Genomic DNA, 20,385 nt, shown 5'->3' on the forward strand with positions numbered 1-20,385 from the left:
CTGACCCTTATTCTGATATTGACATATTCTGCTCTCTTACCTCGATACCACTATCAGCACCTTTTGACTTGCGTCCTACGACACCTTTATCAAATCTCTGCTCGCTCTCACCTACCCTGACCTTGATTTGATTTGATTTATTATTGACCCATAGAAACATAGAAGGTAGGAGCAGGAAGGAGGCCATTTGGCCCTTCGAGCCTGCTCCCGGCTGATCGTCCATCTCAACGGCCTAATCCTGCTTTCTCCCCGTAACTTTTGACCCCATTTGCCCCAAGTAATGGCACACGGCGAAAAGTATTCTTTCTCGCGTGCTATATAGACAAAGCGTAGCATACATAGAGAAGGAAAGGACAGGGCACAGAATGCAGTTTTACAGTCATAGCTAGGGTATAGAGAAAGATCAACTTATAAGAGGTAGGTTCATTCAAAAGCCTGACGGCAGTAGGGAAGTGAGCATCGTTAGAGAGTTTAAGAGTTAGAATAGAGTTTTGAGAAGCAGAGAACGAAAGTAAGAAATGGAGGGAATGCCGGGCACAGTTGGCGAGTAGTCGTCAGACTCCAGCGCCATCTCGGAAGACCTATTTTGCTCCACGTACTTCACCGTCTCTTATACGATATAAAATCCATCACACTTCCCCCTCTTCAGCTCTGAAGAAGAGTCAAAATTACTGGAAACGTTAACTCAGTTTCTCCCTGCGCAGTTACAGAGCCACCTGCTGAGATTTTTCCAGCTTCTTCTGTTTTGATATCAGATCTCCAGCATCCGCAGTATTTTGCTTTTATATTCCAGTCATCGATGTCACGGAACCTTCTAGATATTAGGGGTGAACGGCTGTTCAGAAGGACGATCAGGTCTATAAAAGGTCACTCGCTCAACGAATAGTCAGCGACCTCTGTACTCCAACCAAGAATCAATAATTTGACATTCGAAACCACTGTCTATTCGAAACTCTACCCAGCGATGAATTTTTAATTTTTTTTTAAAACTGTAATGAATAATTAACCGTACCGCAACACGGTCACACACAAGGTGGGAAAGGATGTAAGATACCTCTACAAACAGAATTCCTTACAACAGGTAACACGGCGAGGAGGAAACTTCCTGGTTTTAAGAAGAAAACAAACACTTTTCTGGGTTGCCTGAAAGCAGCTTCACTTTCTGCATCTTTTCCCAGCTGTCCCCCAGTACTGAGCACACTGCAGGAGGTCTGACCGGGCGACACCTCAACACAGCACCCGACCTCTCTCCAAATAGCTTTCCTTCTTTTACATCTTTTTCCATTGTCCATATCCTTCTTTGCAATGCAGCCCAACTTACTGTCTTCAATTTCAGTAAATTACTTATCTACACACACTCACTCTGTCTTTCTCTTTCACTCTCTCGCACACATTTTCTCTCTCTCTCTCTCTCTCACACACACGTACATTCTCTTTCCCCCTCTGACTCCCTCTCCCACACACTCGCTCTCTGTCTCTCTCACGCGCCCTCCCTCCCTCGCCCTCCCGCCTTCCTGCCCTCCCACCCTCGCACGCCCTCCCACCCTCCCTCCCACGCACCCTTGCACGCCCTCCTGCCCTCCCACGCACCCTTGCACGCCCACCCACCCACCCTTGCACGCCCGCCCTCCCACCCTCCTACCCTCCCACCCTTGCACGCCCGCCCGCCCTCCCACCCTCCTACCCTTGCACGCCTGCCTTCCCACCCTCCTACCCTCCCACCCTTGCACGCCCGCCCTCCCACCCTCCTACCCTCCCACCCTCCCACCCTTGCACGCCCGCCCTCCCACCCTCCTACCCTCCCACCCTTGCACGCCCGCCCTCCCACCCTCCCACCCTCCTACCCTCCCACCCTCCCACCCTTGCACGCCCGCCCTCCCACCCTTGCACGCCCGCCCTCCCACCCTCCTACCCTCCCACCCTTGCACGCCCGCCCTCGCACGCCCGCCCTCCCACCCTCCTATCCTCCCACCCTTGCACGCCCGCCCTCCCACCCTCTCACCCTTGCACGCCCGCCCTCCCACCCTCCCACCCTTGCACGCCCGCCCTCCCACCCTCCTACCCTTGCACGCCCGCCCTCCCACCCTCCTACCCTCCCACCCTTGCACGCCCACCCTCCCACCCTCCCACCCTCCTACCCTCCCACCCTTGCACGCCCGCCCTCCCGCCCTCCTACCCTCCCACCCTCCTACCCTCCCACCCTTGCACGCCCGCCCTCCCACCCTCCTACCCTCCCACCCTTGCACGCCCGCCCTCCCACCCTCCTACCCTCCCTCCCTCCCACCCTCCCACCCTTGCACGCCCTCCCTCCCACCCTCCTACCCTCCCACCCTTGCACGCCCTCCCTCCCACCCTCCTACCCTCCCACCCTTGCACGCCCGCCCTCCCACCCTCCTACCCTCCCACCCTTGCACGCCCGCCCTCCCACCCTCCTACCCTCCCACCCTTGCACGCCCGCCCTCCCACCCTCCTACCCTCCCACCCTTGCACGCCCGCCCTCCCACCCTCCTACCCTCCCACCCTTGCACGCCCGCCCTCCCACCCTCCTACCCTCCCACCCTTGCACGCCCGCCCTCCCACCCTCCTACCCTCCCACCCTTGCACGCCCGCCCTCCCACCCTCCTACCCTCCCTCCCTCCCACCCTCCCACCCTTGCACGCCCTCCCTCCCACCCTCCTACCCTCCCACCCTTGCACGCCCTCCCTCCCACCCTCTACCCTCCCACCTTGCACGCCCGCCCTCCCACCCTCCTACCCTCCCACCCTTGCACGCCCGCCCTCCCACCCTCCTACCCTCCCACCCTTGCACGCCCGCCCTCCCACCCTCCTACCCTCCCACCCTTGCACGCCCGCCCTCCCACCCTCCTACCCTCCCACCCTCCCACCCTTGCACGCCCGCCCTCCCACCCTCCTACCCTCCCACCCTTGCACGCCCGCCCTCCCACCCTCCTACCCTCCCACCCTTGCACGCCCGCCCTCCCACCCTCCTACCCTCCCACCCTTGCACGCCCGCCCTCGCACGCCCGCCCTCCCACCCTCCTACCCTCCCACCCTTGCACGCCCGCCCTCGCACGCCCGCCCTCCCACCCTCCTACCCTCCCACCCTCCTACCCTCCCACCCTTGCACGCCCGCCCTCCCACCCTCCTACCCTCCCACCCTTGCACGCCCGCCCTCGCACGCCCGCCCTCCCACCCTCCCACCCTCCCACCCTTGCACGCCCGCCCTCCCACCCTCCTACCCTCCCACCCTTGCACGCCCGCCCTCCCACCCTCCTACCCTCCCACCCTTGCACGCCCGCCCTCCCACCCTCCTACCCTCCCACCCTTGCACGCCCGCCCTCGCACGCCCGCCCTCCCACCCTCCTACCCTCCCACCCTTGCACGCCCACCCTCCCACCCTCCTACCCTCCCACCCTTGCACGCCCTCCCTCCCACCCTTGCACGCCCTCCCTCCCACCCTCCTACCCTCCCACCCTTGCACGCCCTCCCTCCCACCCTCCTACCCTCCCACCCTTGCACGCCCTCCCTCCCACCCTCCCACCCTCCTACCCTCCCACCCTTGCACGCCCTCGCACCCTCCCACCCCCTCCCACGTGCACGCTCTCTCAGCCACACCACATGCCTGCTTCACAGAATAACACACTGAACTCCAAAAATATTAAAATAAGAACATTTTCTTCACAAGCAGTGGTGTTGACCAGGCTCAGTGTTCGGTTCTGTCTCTGAGTCGCATGATTGTACGTTCACGTTCCACCTTCACAGAAAGCAGATCTGACAGTAAGCGAGCGCTGCTTTATTTGAACTGTTGTCTTTCGATGAGACGGACGTGAAAGATTCCACGGTGCTATTTGAAAGCAGATCAGTGGGGAGTTCCCCCTCACGTTGTGGCCAACGGGATAAAGGAATGCTTTGATTACAGGAGAAAAGAGATTCATTTATTTGCCGTTAAGCACTTTGCGATGCCGGAGGTTGTGAAACACTGTTTATACGTGGAAAATTTTCTTTAATTTGGGACTATATCTTTCTTTTAATTAATTGCGGCGTGGCACAAACTCATTTTCTCACAATCTGTCAGCACGCCAAGTTTAATGCATTTGTTATCGACAGGCCCGAACTGTTGGAGCAACTTCGTGAAACTCGATCAGAAAAGAAGAAACTGCGCAAAGCTCTCCGAGAGTTTGAGGAACAGTTTTTCAAGCAGACAGGCAGGTAAGCAGGAGCGATTAGAGCTGCAGGTGAACACATTGCTAAGGCATCAACAAAACCACACCGTCCGACTTTTTCCAAATTTTGTTTATCTGAAGATCATTGAAAACCGTAACCAGTGATGAGGATTTGTGTTTAATAGCAATCTCCCCAGCCCAATCTCTTTTTTTAAAAACCCCACAAACCAAAGACTCTGGGTGAAACTCCTTACATATAAAATAACCCGTTATAACGGTGAGAATAATGGAGCGGTTCTCATCGGTCTGTCACTGCCGCCCTCCCGCACTCAGCCACTTTATCGGAGAGTGCTGAGTTTCACAGCAGTACCGCGAATGGGTCCAGCTTCAGAGCACGTGGCTGCCATTCTGTAAGGGCACCCCAGTATCACAGTGCACTGGGAGACCCCCTCCTCCCCTTGAGGACATTGAGACCCCCTAAGTCCACCACCGCCCCTCCCCCCACCTCATCGGTGGCACGTTTCCCCATCCCCTCCTCGACACAGATCCCCGGCATTGAGGCCCTCGCGACGGGTCTCCATCATGACTCTCGACACGTCCCCTCACCATCCCACCCTTACGTGACCCTCACGCGTGGCTTCCCATCACAGCCCCATATTTCACCAGTGTGCATTGACACATAAACCAGACCGCTCAAAACACATACACACACACACACACTGTACCAGCTAGCAAAGCACAGACTCTCACACAGTGGAGTGCTCAGCGCGCCCACACACACAGGATGTGCCACTGCAACTCTGTGTGTGCACTGTACTGCTCAGATGTAAAAAGCTGTTTTTTTTGCATTTTTGATTAAATTGGTATTTTTATTCTTACTGTAGCAGGCGACGGTGCAGAGGGACCTCGGGGTCCTTGTGCACGAGTTGCAAAAACCCAGCTTGCAGGTGCAGCAGGTGGTCAGGAAGGCAAATGGGATGCTGGCCTTTGTAGCGAGGGGGATTGAATATAAAAGTAGGGAGGTCTCGCTGCAGCTGTATAGGGCATTGGTGAGGCTGCAGCTGGAGTACTGTGTGCAGTTTTGGGCACCGTACTTAGGCAAGGATATTTTGGCCTCGGAGGGAGCGCAGAGGAGGTTTACTAGGCTGATGCCGGAGTCGAGGGGGTTGAGATACGAGGAGAGGCTGAATAAAGTAGGCTTGTACTCGTTAGAGTTTAGAAGAACGAGGGGAGATCTCATTGAGACGTATAAGATGATGAACGGGATGGATAGGATAGAGGTGGAAAGACTCTTCCCACTCAGAAAGGACAGTAGGACTAGGGGGCACAGCCTCACGATAAAGGGGGGGGCGGTTTAGAACGGAGTTGAGGAAGAAGTTGTTCACTCAAAGGGTGGTGAATCTCTGGAATTCTCTGCCCGTTGAAGTGGCGGAGGCTACCTCGCTAAATATTTTTAAGACACGGGTCGACGGGTTCTCGATAAGAGAGGGGATTAAGGGTTACGGGGAGAGGGCGGGAACATGGAACTGAGCCACGACAGATCGGCCACGATCTTATTGAATGGCGGGGCAGGCTCGAAGGGCCAGATGGCCTACTCCTGCTCCTATTTCTTACGTTCTTACGTTCTACTTTACCACCCTCTATTCCGTGCATTCACTTCCTTTTACAGTGTACGTCCCTTTAATTTGTACCTGCTGGCCAGATTACAAGCTTCCCTATTAGCCTTATTATCACAGCCAGGCTAAACTACACTGCTGGCCGGTGACAACAATCTCAGATTGTCTGGACAATCAGGGCAGATAGTTCACTGCTCATCCTGCAATCTTGGCCCCGCCAGCGTAACACACAGCGTCAGCTGCGTCAGCACAACATTCCGGTCTGTCGTCTTAAATTTTGTGGAACCCCCGTCACAAAGGATATACTGCCTTTAAGACGAGCCGAGGGCTGATTCCTTGTTGAAGGTGAAGTTTGATTTGATTTATTATTGTCACACGTATTAGTATACAGTGAAAAGTATTCTTTCTCGTGCGCAAGAAAGACAAAGCATACCGTTCATAGGGAAGGAAACGAGGTATTGCAGAACGTAGCGTTACCGTCGTAGCTGGAGTCTAGAGAAAGATCAAATTAATGCAGGGTAGTCCAGTCAGAAGTTTGATTCCATCAGCAAAGAAACTGTCCTCGAACGGGTCGGTACGTGACTTCAGACTCTTGAATCTTTTCCCCGACAGCAGGCGGAAGAGAACGTCAGGGTGCTCGGGGTTCTCGATTACGCCGGCCGCTTTGCCGTGGCAGCGGGAAGTGTAGATAGAGTCAACGAATAGGAGGCTGGTTTGCGTGACGGAAAGCGGAACCAACGGGTATAATTTTAGAAATCAAGCGAAAGTCAAATATCAGAAAAAGATTATCGGGAAAAGTTTGCACGTAGGTGGAAAATTCTGCTCGAGGCTATAAAATCAAACCGAGGAACTTGAAACGAAGGCACAAATATGTATTTTGTAAATAAATGTACTGAGGGGGATAGCAAGGGTGAGAAATCAGATTGAAAAGCTGGAACTAATGAGACGGCCCAGCACGTCAAACAGACTGCTCCTGTTCTACTGGCTAAGTGAGTAAAATTCTCCACGGGACGGTGAGAACGAACAATCCTTTCTCCATTTTGTATTTGTTTCTTCCGGCTGCCCTGTCCAAACGGATCAGTTCCTCTTAGCTCCATCTGGAGGTGAAGTTGCCCTCAACTTGCCTTAGTCTATTGCTAGGAGAGCTGTGACCAGAGGCTTATTTTGTGGGGGGATGTTGGAGGGGGGAGGAGAATGTAATTGCACATTAACTCAACTCTGAGAAAGAGTTTTAATTAACCACGTTGATTTCCCTGGCAATGATAATAATCACGCAGGTTTTTCTTGCAGGAACGTACAGAAAGAAGACCGCATACCAATGGCTGAAGAGTACAGCGAGTACAAGCATATAAAAGCAAAGCTTCGATTGCTGGAGGCACTCATCACCAAGCACGATGGCTCAAAAACCGTTTTGAGTTCTTAAAGACAAAACCCTTACAGGGAAGACGATTTTCTTGTCCTTAATTGAATCAGAGGGAATTATTCACTCCTTTCTAAAGCTCTGGATACTTCTTTCTTGCGTTTGTGCCATAGAAACACTCGGCTGCACTTTATCGATCACCGAAGTCCACACGTTCTAGCAGTGACAGCAAAAGCGAACACGAGGGTTGCCGAGCAAAGTCACTGTCGAGCACGACAACAAACGTTACAAGATGCACTGACAATATTTTTGAGTAGGTAGCTTTGAGAATTTTACGAAATAGACCCTATTCTGGACAACGAATAACTGCGAACAGTCGAATTATTCCTCGGCAAGGCAGAAATTTAGCGGGGGGGAGATATTATTTGACGGTCTCCGCGTGAGACACCATAGCACTTTATTTACGACATTGTGAACTTAAAAAGAAAGTGTTGTGTACAACCAAACAAAAAGCCTGCCTTTTTTATTTTGACCGTGTGTTTTTAACGGTTTCTTCAGTTTTTATCACGTTGAATAGTCAATTATTGTTTAAATACAAAGATTGCCAATTCTTGTTTGATTATTGAAGGGAAATTCAAGACGAATTTATAATTATTCGGACTCCGGTTCCAATCTTCTCTGCGGCCATTCTTTAACCATTTCAGATCCAAGTTAGGGATCGGCGTACCTTTACAACGTCCAGTAGAAACACTGTCATTTATATTTTTGGTAAGTACTTACTGAAAAAATCGTTCGTAATATTTTGTAATTTAGAACACGCGTAAAGTGTATCATTCTAAAACAGGTATATTTTGCACGCGTAACGTTCTTGCAGCATCTTAGAAGTCAATGTGTCATTAAGGTCTCACTTGAAACTAACGTCAATCTTTTCAGCAATCCATTGTTTATTGAAAAGATGTTACGTTACAAGGTAGGTGAAGGGAGCCATCCAGGTTCACGATCCGAAAAGAATTCGAAGTTCCTCTACAATAGCCTATTTTTTAATTTGATGTTTGGCTGTTCCCTACCCTTTTGGTATTATCGATCACGTCACCATTTAAGTTCTTATCTTTTTATTTATTCCGTCACGGGACGTGCGCCATTTTTGTCGCCCATCCCTAACTGTTGTTCAACCGAGCGGCCGGCTAGGTTCATTTCAGATAGTTAAGAGCGAACCCACATTTCTGTGGATTTAGAGTTACTGTAGGCTAGAGCAGGTCAGGATGGCAGATATGGAGCTACTACATCTGAGATCCCAGGTGGTACTGGGTGGGGGGGGGGGGGGGGGGGTGTAACATGCGTTGGGGCATTCCCTTTTGCAGTTCCCAGGTAAGGTTTGGACATCAATTGCCAAGAAGTGGCAACTTTTCCTAGGCCGGTTCTGACTGGGTGACATCGACAGTTACCCAGCAAAGGTTAGAAGATTTAAAACCCTTACGATCGTTCGGCAACTATTGCATAAACCCACATCAATTTCCCCCTCACCCAGGATTCCCTCCACACCCACAAACTCCCAGGCGGCTCCCACCAGCACCCTCCCCATATCCGCCAAGGGTCTCCCTCCACCCCACTCCCCCACCAACGCTGAAATCCAAAAGCCCCCCTTCTGAGGCCCGACCCTTACACGTTTACCTTATACACACCTTCCCCCTGGCCTGCCATCAATCTTACCTGCTTTACGGCAGTTTGCGCTGTAAAAAAGGGGGCCGTGGTTTCCCTCCCTGTGACAGAGCCGCACTTGAGTGAGTGCTTACCTTTCAGCCAATGTGAAAAGTATAAGCAAAATAATGTCAATTACGGAAATCTGAAATAAAGAACAGAAAATGCTGGCAATACTCAACAGGTCAGGCAGCATCTGCGGAGAGAAAGTCAGATCTTGTTTCAGGTCAGTGGTATTTTATAGGAAGGAGCTGTTCTGAACTACTGCTCGTTTCCAGTAACGTATTAGTGCTATATAATTGTTCGATAAGCCTGGACTAGCTCGCTTAGACTGTAACAAAATTGCCCCAGTGTTCACACGATACCTGGTCTTTTTAGCATGTTTCAGATTTCATTCTTTTTGTTTTGAACCCACGCGTCTCGAGCCTTCATCGATTTGATCACGTCCGTCTAATTTGTTATCAGAGGACAGGATACCGAGTAGTCATAAAAAAGAGCACATGAATTATTTTCAACTTTTCACGTGCCTTCTTCTCGAACTCCCTTCTCACAATAATAGTACTAACGAACTATTATTTGCGATTGGCGTAATATTACTTGGTGTTATTTACGCACACAGGGTACAGCAACTTCAGCGGAGCAGTAAATGCACGGTTTAGCTCCAAATAGCCGTAGCTGCTGTCTCTGTCACCCCACTCCACAGTATTAGCTTCACATAAACGATGTCTTGCTGTCTAGCTCACTGCTGAAACGCATTGCCTGTTGCGAAATTACGGTAGATATAAAGTTGTTAGAGAAGGTTAAGTAAGTCTCGTCCATTTCAGTCTAAAAGTACAATTTTGACGATAATTACTGCTACTCAACCTCACTGGTACTGAAATACACGGTTGCTTGCCCTGTTTACTGAGGTCTCAGATGACCAATTTCTCTCACCGCAACGTCAGCCGCTCACGTTTTCGGCTAGTTGCAAGGTAAACACTTACTTAAGCCGGCTGCAATAGTAAATCTAACCGCTGTCAGATTAATTCCCACAGCAAGTTACGGCCCAACACGTTTCTGAAGTTTCCGATACAGCCCCATCCTACCACGGTAAAAGATTTACGTTTTCTTCACTTTGGATTGATGTGTTTAAATGTATTTATTAATTCACGCCTAACTGCGCTATAGTACACCTCACCACGATTTCAATTAATGTCCTTAAATTTATCCCTCGAAGCCAGCCTTTAAAAAGCGTCTGGCTGTTTGGCTTTTGCCGATGCCAATTCTGTACGCGTATCCTGCAGAACTTTAAGTTGTGATGTGGGTATGCCGGTGTTGGACTGGCGTAAACACAGTAAGAAGTCTGACAACACCAGGTTTTAGTCCAACCTTGTGAGTATATTATCAAATAAACAGGTTGGACTAAAACCTGGTGTTTACGAACTTTAAGTTGCCATTGTCCGGCGAAGGCTTTTAGTGTTCTTTTTAAAATGTTTATTTAAACTGCACGCATTTTGAGTTTTTACTTCTTTTGAAATGCTAACGAACGTATTCACTCGTAACTAGCTTGCCAAAAATATTTGTAGCTAAGCAAACAAGAACCTCCACGTAAATGGAAAGGAACGCTGAATTTCTTTGCTCGGCTCAGAAGTGTGCTATTCGCTACACTCAACCGAAGCGACACTCAAAATCATTATTAGTATCGGAGAATTCAACTCAGGTTTTTAATTTGTGCCACCATATAAAATCCCTGTGTCATATTCTACAACATTCAATGATTAAACGTGGAAGCGATGTTTTAAATAGTGTTAATTTACTGGGTTTTTTTGGGTTGAAATTTGAGCTTTCCAGACAGATTGAGATATTTGTTTTACTTGTTGCGAACCGTTCAGAAACGCTGTTCCTTGTTCCAAAGTGTCTACGCACGGGGAAAAAAAACTACGAAATTATAAGCTACTACTATTTGGTTAACCCAAATAACGCTGGCACTTTGTATTTCTTTGCAGGAAGCGGTATAAGAAGAATTATAATGAACTTACCGCGGTATCGGAATGTAATAAATAGGATTGTGACGTATGCATTTTACAGCCATTTAATGTTTTAGAAGCAGTACGGTTTGATAACACTGTCAAATTACTACAAAATGCTGTGTAGTCGATCATCCACTGAACTGTAAATCTTTTTCAACAGTACAAATACAAATATTTTTCTATTGTATTACATTTATTTTCTTCAAATACAGCGGTTTTAAATGTTTCTTATTAACTAGTTAGTTATTACAAGTAAGGTGAACACTTAACGAACAAGTCGGAAACACCGTATTTCTATTTTGCAAGATAAAGTCACGCTGCCACTGTAACCTTCAGGCTCGTTCCAATTGATAGTTGTTCACGTGGGTTAAATATTTGATTTAGAACACTACGCAATAAGCTAAAATTTTTCCTTCGCAAGAGCACATTAACATCAAGCGTATTTTCTTTTAAAGCAGGAACTTTGCAGCAACTTTACGAAGTATCTCACAAAAAGAAACAGACATTTACATAGTCTGTAAAACAAACCTTTCGGTAAATAAATCAACCAGCGGATCAGCTTTTGGTGAAAGGCTGCACATTTTGCGTGCTTTCAAGAGGGAAGAATCGAAATAACACAAAATGAAAACTATTATTAACGTCAGTAGTGCGAATAGCGCAGGTCGTCGAGTTAACGTCCAGCACTAATGTTACAAGTCTTGCAGCTAGGATCTTTTTTCGCATTCGCTGTGGATAAACTCATGAGCTGATGGCCACTGATCTCAGCCACAGTACCGAGAGATAGATCCACCGGGTCAGTGTAGATGATTTCTAGAATAGCATCTTGGGCGTGACGATAAACAAGCCTACCGTCCTCCTCGGCGCACGTCAGGAATTTGTTGTCTGCAATATTTAGCCGAGGAAGTCGCTGCTTACAGAATTCATCTCCCTCCGATCCCGCGGGTGCGATGACGAGAATGACGTAGTGGTAAGCCGTATACATGCAGTAGAAGTCGCCGAAATACAGGTTAGTATTCGGATGGAAGAGTTCGCTGGCAGGAATCTGATAGCGGTGCCTGCCGTAAGGCGAATCGTGCGGAGGTTCGCCAGTGTTGAATTCGGTGTTGCAGCTAAAGAAGATGCCGTGCAGTTTCCCACTGATGGGAGAACCGTGACTGCCACTGTTGTCTTTAACGGAAGTTTGCATCATTTGTCCCTGATGCTCCCTGGAAAGAGTAATTTTCATTTGTTAGTAACGCAAGAGGCACAGTCAGCGGCTCACCCCAAATGACATAAGCCAATCTCGGATTTGTGCGCCAACTGTTAAGTCTGCACTGATTGGCTAGTTTGGTTGAGTCGGTATATAAATAATTAGTACAAGAAACGTTACATACAGGGTCACTCACTCACTCACTCACTCACTCACTCACTCACTCACTCACTCACTCACTCACTCACTCACTCACTCACTCACTCACTCACTCACTCACTCACTCACTCACTCACTCACTCACTCACTCACTCACTCACTCACTCACTCACTCACTCACTCACTCACTCACTCACTCACTCACTCACTCACTCACTCACTCACTCACTCACTCACTCACTCACTCACTCACTCACTCACTCACTCACTCACTCACTCACTCACTCACTCACTCACTCACTCACTCACTCACTCACTCACTCACTCACTCACTCACTCACTCACTCACTCACTCACTCACTCACTCACTCACTCACTCACTCACTCACTCACTCACTCACTCACTCACTCACTCACTCACTCACTCACTCACTCACTCACTCACTCACTCACTCACTCACTCACTCACTCACTCACTCACTCACTCACTCACTCACTCACTCACTCACTCACTCACTCACTCACTCACTCACTCACTCACTCACTCACTCACTCACTCACTCACTCACTCACTCACTCACTCACTCACTCACTCACTCACTCACTCACTCACTCACTCACTCACTCACTCACTCACTCACTCACTCACTCACTCACTCACTCACTCACTCACTCACTCACTCACTCACTCACTCACTCACTCACTCACTCACTCACTCACTCACTCACTCACTCACTCACTCACTCACTCACTCACTCACTCACTCACTCACTCACTCACTCACTCACTCACTCACTCACTCACTCACTCACTCACTCACTCACTCACTCACTCACTCACTCACTCACTCACTCACTCACTCACTCACTCACTCACTCACTCACTCACTCACTCACTCACTCACTCACTCACTCACTCACTCACTCACTCACTCACTCACTCACTCACTCACTCACTCACTCACTCACTCACTCACTCCAAAGACTACAAAAGAACAGCTGACATGTTCCTTCTCTGACAGCAATGAATGTTTGCACAGAGTTCACATACATGACATATGATAAACTTACTGTATCTCACACACTAATTTCTCCCACTACATCATTAAAAAGATACAACTCCAGATTTTATTAAAAATATTCTTCTCCTCAGTAGTGTCCACGTTCGACAAAGAATTTTCTCAAATTTTACAAAGAAAAGGCAAATGGCTTTTCCTGTGATTTTTCTTACCGAACACGGTCAAAATATTCTCTGTGCTGGTTACGATAGAAAACTGAAAACTTCAACATGCGCCCTGAAATCACTTCAGCTTTTTCCATCAACTGTGTTAAGTGAACCTTGGAATAGTCTGCAGAAGAATAAAAGCATTTTATTACTAATACTGCATTGTATTTCAATGTTATATTAAAATAGTGAAAACAATATTTTCACCTGGTTTGGCACATGCACAAAAACATTACAGGAAAAATCAATCATTACTTGTCCAAAAAAATTATTAAGAAACTTCTGTTGTAATCACAATAGAAAATACTGGAAATACTCAGCAACTCAGGCAGCATCTATGAAACAAGAAACAACATTAACCTGACCTGGACATTCCCATCAGTAGCAAAGCTGTGGTGGACCTAAGGAGCTTGCGACGCTGGAGGTAGTGGAAAGAGGAGGGTGAACAAGGTGTGACAGAAGGAAGGCTGAGCTCGATATCATGGAGTGGGTGGGGAAGACAGACCAGGGTTGGGAGGGGTGATGAGGCAGAGGTGGGGGACAGTGGAAGAATGCCGATACTCCTCCTGATTAAAAGCATTTCTCTGATAATGTTTTATACTTGTTACAAACAGCTAAATAAATAACCTTTAATCAGAGCTGAACTAGTTATATTTAAGCAGGTAAAATGGGGGAAGAGTGGCAAAAGAACCACAGAAAGGCGTGTGATAGGAGACAGAAAGATTAAATGATTGATAGAAGCGTTGATGGTGCAGGAACAAATGTTGGGGTAGGAAACAAAAGGGGTGGAATTTTCCAAAAATAATGACCATGTAATTTTGGATATGAAAAACCACTATGTCTCACGCTGGCTGATCTGCTACGAATCTGATTGTGATCTTCCTGCACTTATGCAATGAAAACCCCCATGTGAAACACGCTGATTTGGACATGTAATCCACCTGAACTTGGGCTCAGCTATGCACTCTTAACAGGGAAAAGCTACAGTTAAACAGTACAGAGAACTCTGTGACATTTCCTGGGGGTAGAGTTAACAAGGCTCCTGGTCACTGTGGAGGAGATGTGGGACCTGTACCCCAAGAAGGTAGAAAACCCAGAAGCAGTGAGGCAAATCCAGCCTGTGATGCAACAGACACAGCAGTCGGTGCCAGAAGGCTGATACGGAGGACCAGCATCCCATACTACAAGGAAACACATGACTTCATTCGAGTTGCAAGGGTGAATGACCACCTGTCTCCACGTGGCAGGGTTTAATTAAATGCAGTAGTATGGCTTTGTGCATGGGAGATATGGACTTCAATAAGGCCTTTGATAAAGTTCCACATGGTAGGCTGCTGTGGAAGGTTAGATCACATGGAATCCAGCAACTGCTGGCAAACTGGATATACAAGTGGTTTAATGGTAGGAAGCAGACAGTAATGGTGGAAAGATGCTTGTCAGACTGGAGGCCTGTGACTCGTGGTGTGCCTCGGGGTCAATACTGGACCCGTTGCTGTTTGTCATCTATATCAATGATTTGGATGAAAATGTACAAAGCATGATCTGTAAGTTTGCAGATGACACTAAAATAGGTGGTATTAAGACAGTGAGGAAGGTTATCAAAAATTGCAGAAGGATCTTGATCAGCTGGGGAAGTGGGCCAAGAAATGGCAAATGGAGTTCAATGCAGATAAGTGTGAGGTGTTGCATTTTGTAAAGTCAAATCAAGTAGGACTTTCATGGTGAATGGTAGGTCCTGAGAGAGTATTGTGGAACAGAGGGATCTTGGAGTTCAGGTATAGGGTTCTCAAAAGGTGGACTCACAGCTAGACAGGGCAGTGAAGAAGGCATGCTGGCCTTCGTCAGGACATTGAATATAGAAGATGGGAAGTTACGTTACAGTTGTACAAGACATTGGTAAGGCCACACCTGAAGTATTTGTTCCGATTTTGTTGCCTTGTTACAGGAAAGACATTACCAAACTGGACACAGCACAGAAGAGATTTACAAGGATGTTGCCAGAACATAAGAACATAAGAAATAGGAGCAGGAGTAGGCCATCTAGCCCTTTGAGCCTGCCCCGCCATTCAATAAGATCATGGCTGATCTGTCATGGCTCAGTTCCACATTCCCACCCTCTCCCCATAACCCTTAATCCCCTTGCTTATCAAAAACCCATCAACCCGCATCTTAAAAATATTTAGTGAGGCAGCCTCCACCACCTCACCGGGCAGAGAATTCCACAGATTCACCACCCTTTGAGTGAAGAAGTTCCCCCCCACCTCACCAATGCGCTATACAGCTGCAGCAAGACCTCCCTACTTTTATATTCAATCCCCCTCGCTACGAAGGCCAGCATCCCATTCACCTTCCTGACCACCTGCTGCACCTGCAGGCTGGGTTTTTGCGACTCGTGCACAAGGACCCCGAGGTCCCTCTGCACCGTCGCCTGCTGCAGTTTTTCGCCACATAAGTAAGAATCCTTCCTACCATTATTCCTACCAAAGTGGATCACCTCGCACTTGCCAACATTAAATTCCATTTGCCAGTTCCTGGCCCATTCGCCCAGCCTATCTAGATCCTTCTGCAGACTCTCCACACCCTCTGCGCAATTTGCCGTTCCACCAATCTTGGTGTCATCAGCAAATTTCAACACTGTACACTCAGATCCCTCCTCCAGATCATCTGTATAAATGGTAAACAGCTGAGGCCCCAGCACCGACCCCTGGGGCACTCCGCTAGTCACCAACCGCCAATCCGAATAGCACCCATTGACCCCCACTCTCTGCCTCCTATTTGACAACCAGTCCTCTATCCGCACTAACACCCTACCCCCAACTCCGTGCCCCCTTACCTTCTGCAATAACCTCTTGTGAGGTACCTTGTCAAACGCCTTCTGAAAATCAAGAAAGACCACATCCACCGGCTCTCCTCTATCCACCGCCCTAGACACATCATCATGGAACTCCAATAAATTCATCAGACACAACTTCCCCTTAACGAAACAGTGCTGCGTCTGCTCTATCAAGCAATGCCCCTCGAGATGCCTCCCTATTTCCTCCTCAATGACGGATTCTAACGTTTTACCTGCAACAGACGTTAAACTAACTGGCCTATAATTCCCTGCCTTTTGCCTGGCACCCTTCTTAAACAATGGCGTAACATTAGCTGCTTTCCAATCTTCCGGCATTTCCCCAGAATCCAGCGACGTTTGGAAAATAACCACCAAGGCATCTGCTATCACCTCCACCATTTCTTTCAGAACCCTCAGATGCATTCCATTCGGTCCTGGGGACTTGTCCGCAATCAGTCCCTCCGGTCTGTCGAGCACCGCCTCTCTAGTAACAATAATGTCATTGAGACCCTCCAGTCCTACCACCTTTCCATCGCTAACGCCCGGCAAATTATTCACGTCTTCCTCCGTGAAGACCAAAACAAAAAAGTTATTCAAGACCTCGGCCATTTCCCCATCCCCTACCACTAAGTACCCCCTCTCATCCTCTAAGGGTCCAATGTTCACCCTAGCAAGCCTCTTCCTTTTTATATATTTATAAAGACTCTTGCTATCCTTTTTATATTAAGCGCTAGCCCAGCTTCATAGTTTCTCCTATCCTTCTTTATCAACTTGTCAATCTTTGTTGACATTTAAACCTCTCCCAATCCTCTTCTCGCCCACTACTCTTAGCTACTCTAAACGCCTCCGCTTTTAATTTAACACTTTCCTTCACCTCCTTCGTTACCCACAGCTTATTACCTCTCCTCCTACGGTCCTTTTTGACCGTCGGAATAAATTTCTGCTGAGGGCCAAGAAAGATCTCCTTAAAGATCCTTCACTTCTCCTCAGCAGACCTACCTTCCAACACGCTCCCCCAATCGACATTCGCCAATTCTTCTCTCGTCCTACCGTACTCCCCTCTGTTCAAACAAAGGACGCGTGTCCGGGAACCCACTTTCTCCTCCTCCGTCTGCACCAGAAACACCACCGTACAATGATCGCTCTCCCCAAGAGGATCCTTCACCGCAAGCTCCCTAATTCTACCCGCCTCGTTACATAACACCAGATCCAAGATAGCTCGCTCCCTCGTCGGCTCCAACACGCACTGTTCGAGGAAACTATCCCGGCAGCGTTCCAAGAACTCTTCCTCGAGCCCGCCGCGTCCAACGTGGGTCGACCAATCAATATGTAGATTGAAATCTCCCATAATTATGGCCGTTCCATTCCTGCACGCCGCATTTATTTGCGCGTTAACAGCCCACCCCACCTCCAGATTATTTGGGGGCATGTAGACGACACCCACCAGCGTCTTCCTCCCTTTGCTGTTCCTAATCTCCACCCACGACGATTCCACTTTCTGCTCTTTGTTTCCTATATCATCCCTTGCTACCACCCTGATGCTATCCTTAATCAGCAGAGCTACGCCCCCCCCTTTTTCCTCTCGCCTATCCTTCCTAAACACTTGATATCCCTGGACATTCAGCTCCCGGTCCCTGTCACCTTGCAGCCACATCTCTGTAATGGGCACCAGATCGTATCCATTTGTGCTGATCTGCGCCACCAGCTCATCCACTTTATTCCGAATGCTTCGTGCGTTCAGATAAAGTGCCTTCATCCCAGCCTTCACCTGGACCCTATTTGCCGGAACGCCACCGACCATACTCACGCCACCTACTCCCTTTATTATTGGCACATCCTCGGCCTCTTCCCTTACCTGTACCCTCTCCTTAACTTTAGACCCCGTAGTGTCACCTACCCTCGCACACCCCCCCCCCCCAATTAGTTTAAAGCCCTGTCTACAGTCCTATTTACACGATTCGCCAGGACTCTGGTCCCAGCACGGTTCAGATCAACCCCATCCCGCCCAAACAGGTCCCACCTACCCCAATACTGATGCCAATGCCCCGTAAATTCAAACCCATTCCTCCCACACCAATCCCTGAGCCACCCATTCACTTCCTTAATCTTATCAACCTTACGCCTGTCTGCACTCGGTTCAGGCAGTAGCCCGGAGAGTAGCCCAGTAGAACCTTGTCGGTTCTACTTTTTTATTCCATTCCCAGCTTTTCATACTCCCTCCCCAGATCGCATTTTGCCTACGTCGTTGGCACCCACGTGTACCACAACGACAGGATTCTCACCTCCCACTCCGGGTTCCTCTGCGGCCCAGATGCGACATCCCGGACCCGAGCACCAGGCAGACAACACACCCTTCTGTGCACTTTGTCACTGTGACAAAGGACAGTGTCAATACGCTTAACCCCACTATCCCCAATCACTACTACGTTCCTTTTCACCTTCTCTTTGCCTATGTCCTGCTGCATCACTGTACTGTGTGCAGTTTGCTCACCGGCCTCACCTCCCTCGTTCTCGTCCAGACTGGAAGCAAGAACCTCAAACCTGTTATGCAGATTGAGAGGCTGAGGCATCCGCTCCCCACCCTCCTTCCTCCGCTCAGCAGCCCCCTTCCTCCGTTCCCCACCCTCCTTCCTCCGCTCAGCAGCCCCCTCTTGTTCCTGACCGTTAGAGTTAGCCAGTCTAGGGGGCGGTGGATATCACTGGCACCCTCTCTCCCCCTGATGAGCCTCAGTGTCTGTAGCTCAGAGGCCAGCTCGTCTACCTTGACCTGGAGCTCCTCCAGCAACCTGCACTTACTGCAGACGTGGTCACTGGGAAGGACCCTGGGGTCCAACAGCTCCCACGTCATACAGAAACAACACATCACATGCCCCTCCATTATTCACTGTAGTAATATTGAAAATTTCCACACAAACTTACCTGGCCCTTTTTCTCCCAAGCCCTTATAGCTCACTCTGCTTCCCGCTCACTCCACTGCCCGCTGTCTACACCAGGCCTCCTTTTAAACCTGGCGCTGTTTTAAAGCCTGCTCCCCTCCAACTCCCTGCAATCCACTCCCTTAGAATTCTTAAAGCGGTAAATACAAAAAGCCCGCAAAAATGCTCTTAAATGATTTAAACAGTTCTACAAGGTAAGTTCTTACTACAAAAGTGCTTTAAACTTATTTAAACAGGTTTTTAACAGGTAATTTCTTATCTGTCTCTCTGCTCCTTCACTCGTCTGCTCCAGCAAACAACAGGACTCAAGGGACCGAGTTACAGAGAGAGATCGGCTAGGACTTTTTTATTTGGAGCGTAGAAGACCGAGGGGTGACCTTACAGAAGTCTGTAAGACCATAAGAGGCATGGATAGAGTGAACGCGTTCAGCCTTTTTCACAGGGTTCAGGAAATCGGGAACTAGAGGGCACAGGTTTAAATTAAGAGGGGAAAGTCTAGAGTTAATTTGAACGTTCAAGAAAGAAAGAAAACAGTTACCTTTAGTGTTCTTTAGATAATTAGACAGCACGGAAGCTCTTGCCAGAATCGTTTCATTTAAAATAAATATTTAAGATCTCGGAATTGGGTTTCACTGACAGGAGACGTGAAGCGTCTGTATAAATGGGACAATGTTCAAATGGAATTTACACTGCAATTCAGAGCTGCAGTAATGATATAAATCATCACTCCACAGATACTTGCGAACATGATTATGTTGCCATTGTGTACACAATATAATAATTGCATTGCGATTGTGTATATAGACCATAGGCCGTAAGATATTGGTGCAGAATTAGGCCGTTTGTCTGCTCCGCCATTCAATCGTGGCTGATTCGATTCTCATCCCCATTCTCCTGCCTTCTCCCCGTAATCCTTGATCTCCTTATTGATCAAGAACCTATCCATCTCTGTTTCAGAGACAATCAGTGACCTGGTCTGCACAGCTCTCTGTGGCGACGAGTTCCACAGATTCATCTCCCTCTGGCTGGAGAAATCCTCATCTCGGTTTTAAAGGAGCATCCCTTCGCTCTGAGGTTGTGTCCTTGAGTCCTACTCAGTCCCACTACTGAAAACACCTTCTCTATGTCCACTCTATCCAGGCCTCTCAGTATTCTATAAGTTTCAATAAGATCCCCCCTCATCCTTCTAAACTCTATC

At 48.6% G+C, this 20,385-nt stretch overlaps 2 protein-coding genes across 9 annotated transcripts in view; one reads left to right on the forward strand and one right to left on the reverse strand.

The window, feature by feature from the left end:
- The window catches only part of fam13c (family with sequence similarity 13 member C), a 142,977-nt gene extending 134,566 nt beyond the window's left edge, over window positions 1-8,411 (forward strand). For all 5 annotated transcript variants that reach the window (XM_080205443.1, XM_080205448.1, XM_080205444.1 and 2 more), the window contains 2 exons: window positions 4,107-4,208; window positions 7,069-8,411. In XM_080205443.1, coding sequence (XP_080061569.1) covers window positions 4,107-4,208; window positions 7,069-7,201 — 235 coding nt within the window. In that variant the 3' untranslated portion in view covers window positions 7,202-8,411. The remainder of the gene's footprint in view (window positions 1-4,106; window positions 4,209-7,068) is intronic.
- Window positions 8,412-10,893: 2,482 nt separating this feature from the next.
- The window catches only part of phyhiplb (phytanoyl-CoA 2-hydroxylase interacting protein-like b), an 84,616-nt gene continuing 75,124 nt past the window's right edge, over window positions 10,894-20,385 (reverse strand). For all 4 annotated transcript variants that reach the window (XM_080205450.1, XM_080205449.1, XM_080205451.1 and 1 more), the window contains 2 exons: window positions 13,425-13,542; window positions 10,894-12,050 (listed from right to left, as the gene is read on the reverse strand). In XM_080205450.1, the coding sequence (XP_080061576.1) occupies window positions 11,516-12,050; window positions 13,425-13,542 (653 nt within the window). In that variant the 3' untranslated portion in view covers window positions 10,894-11,515. The remainder of the gene's footprint in view (window positions 12,051-13,424; window positions 13,543-20,385) is intronic.

The sequence above is a fragment of the Carcharhinus amblyrhynchos genome, chromosome 17, assembly GCF_965287045.1.
Source record: "Carcharhinus amblyrhynchos chromosome 17, sCarAmb.v2.hapA, whole genome shotgun sequence".
In the NCBI taxonomy this organism is placed as follows: Eukaryota; Metazoa; Chordata; class Chondrichthyes; order Carcharhiniformes; family Carcharhinidae; genus Carcharhinus; species Carcharhinus amblyrhynchos.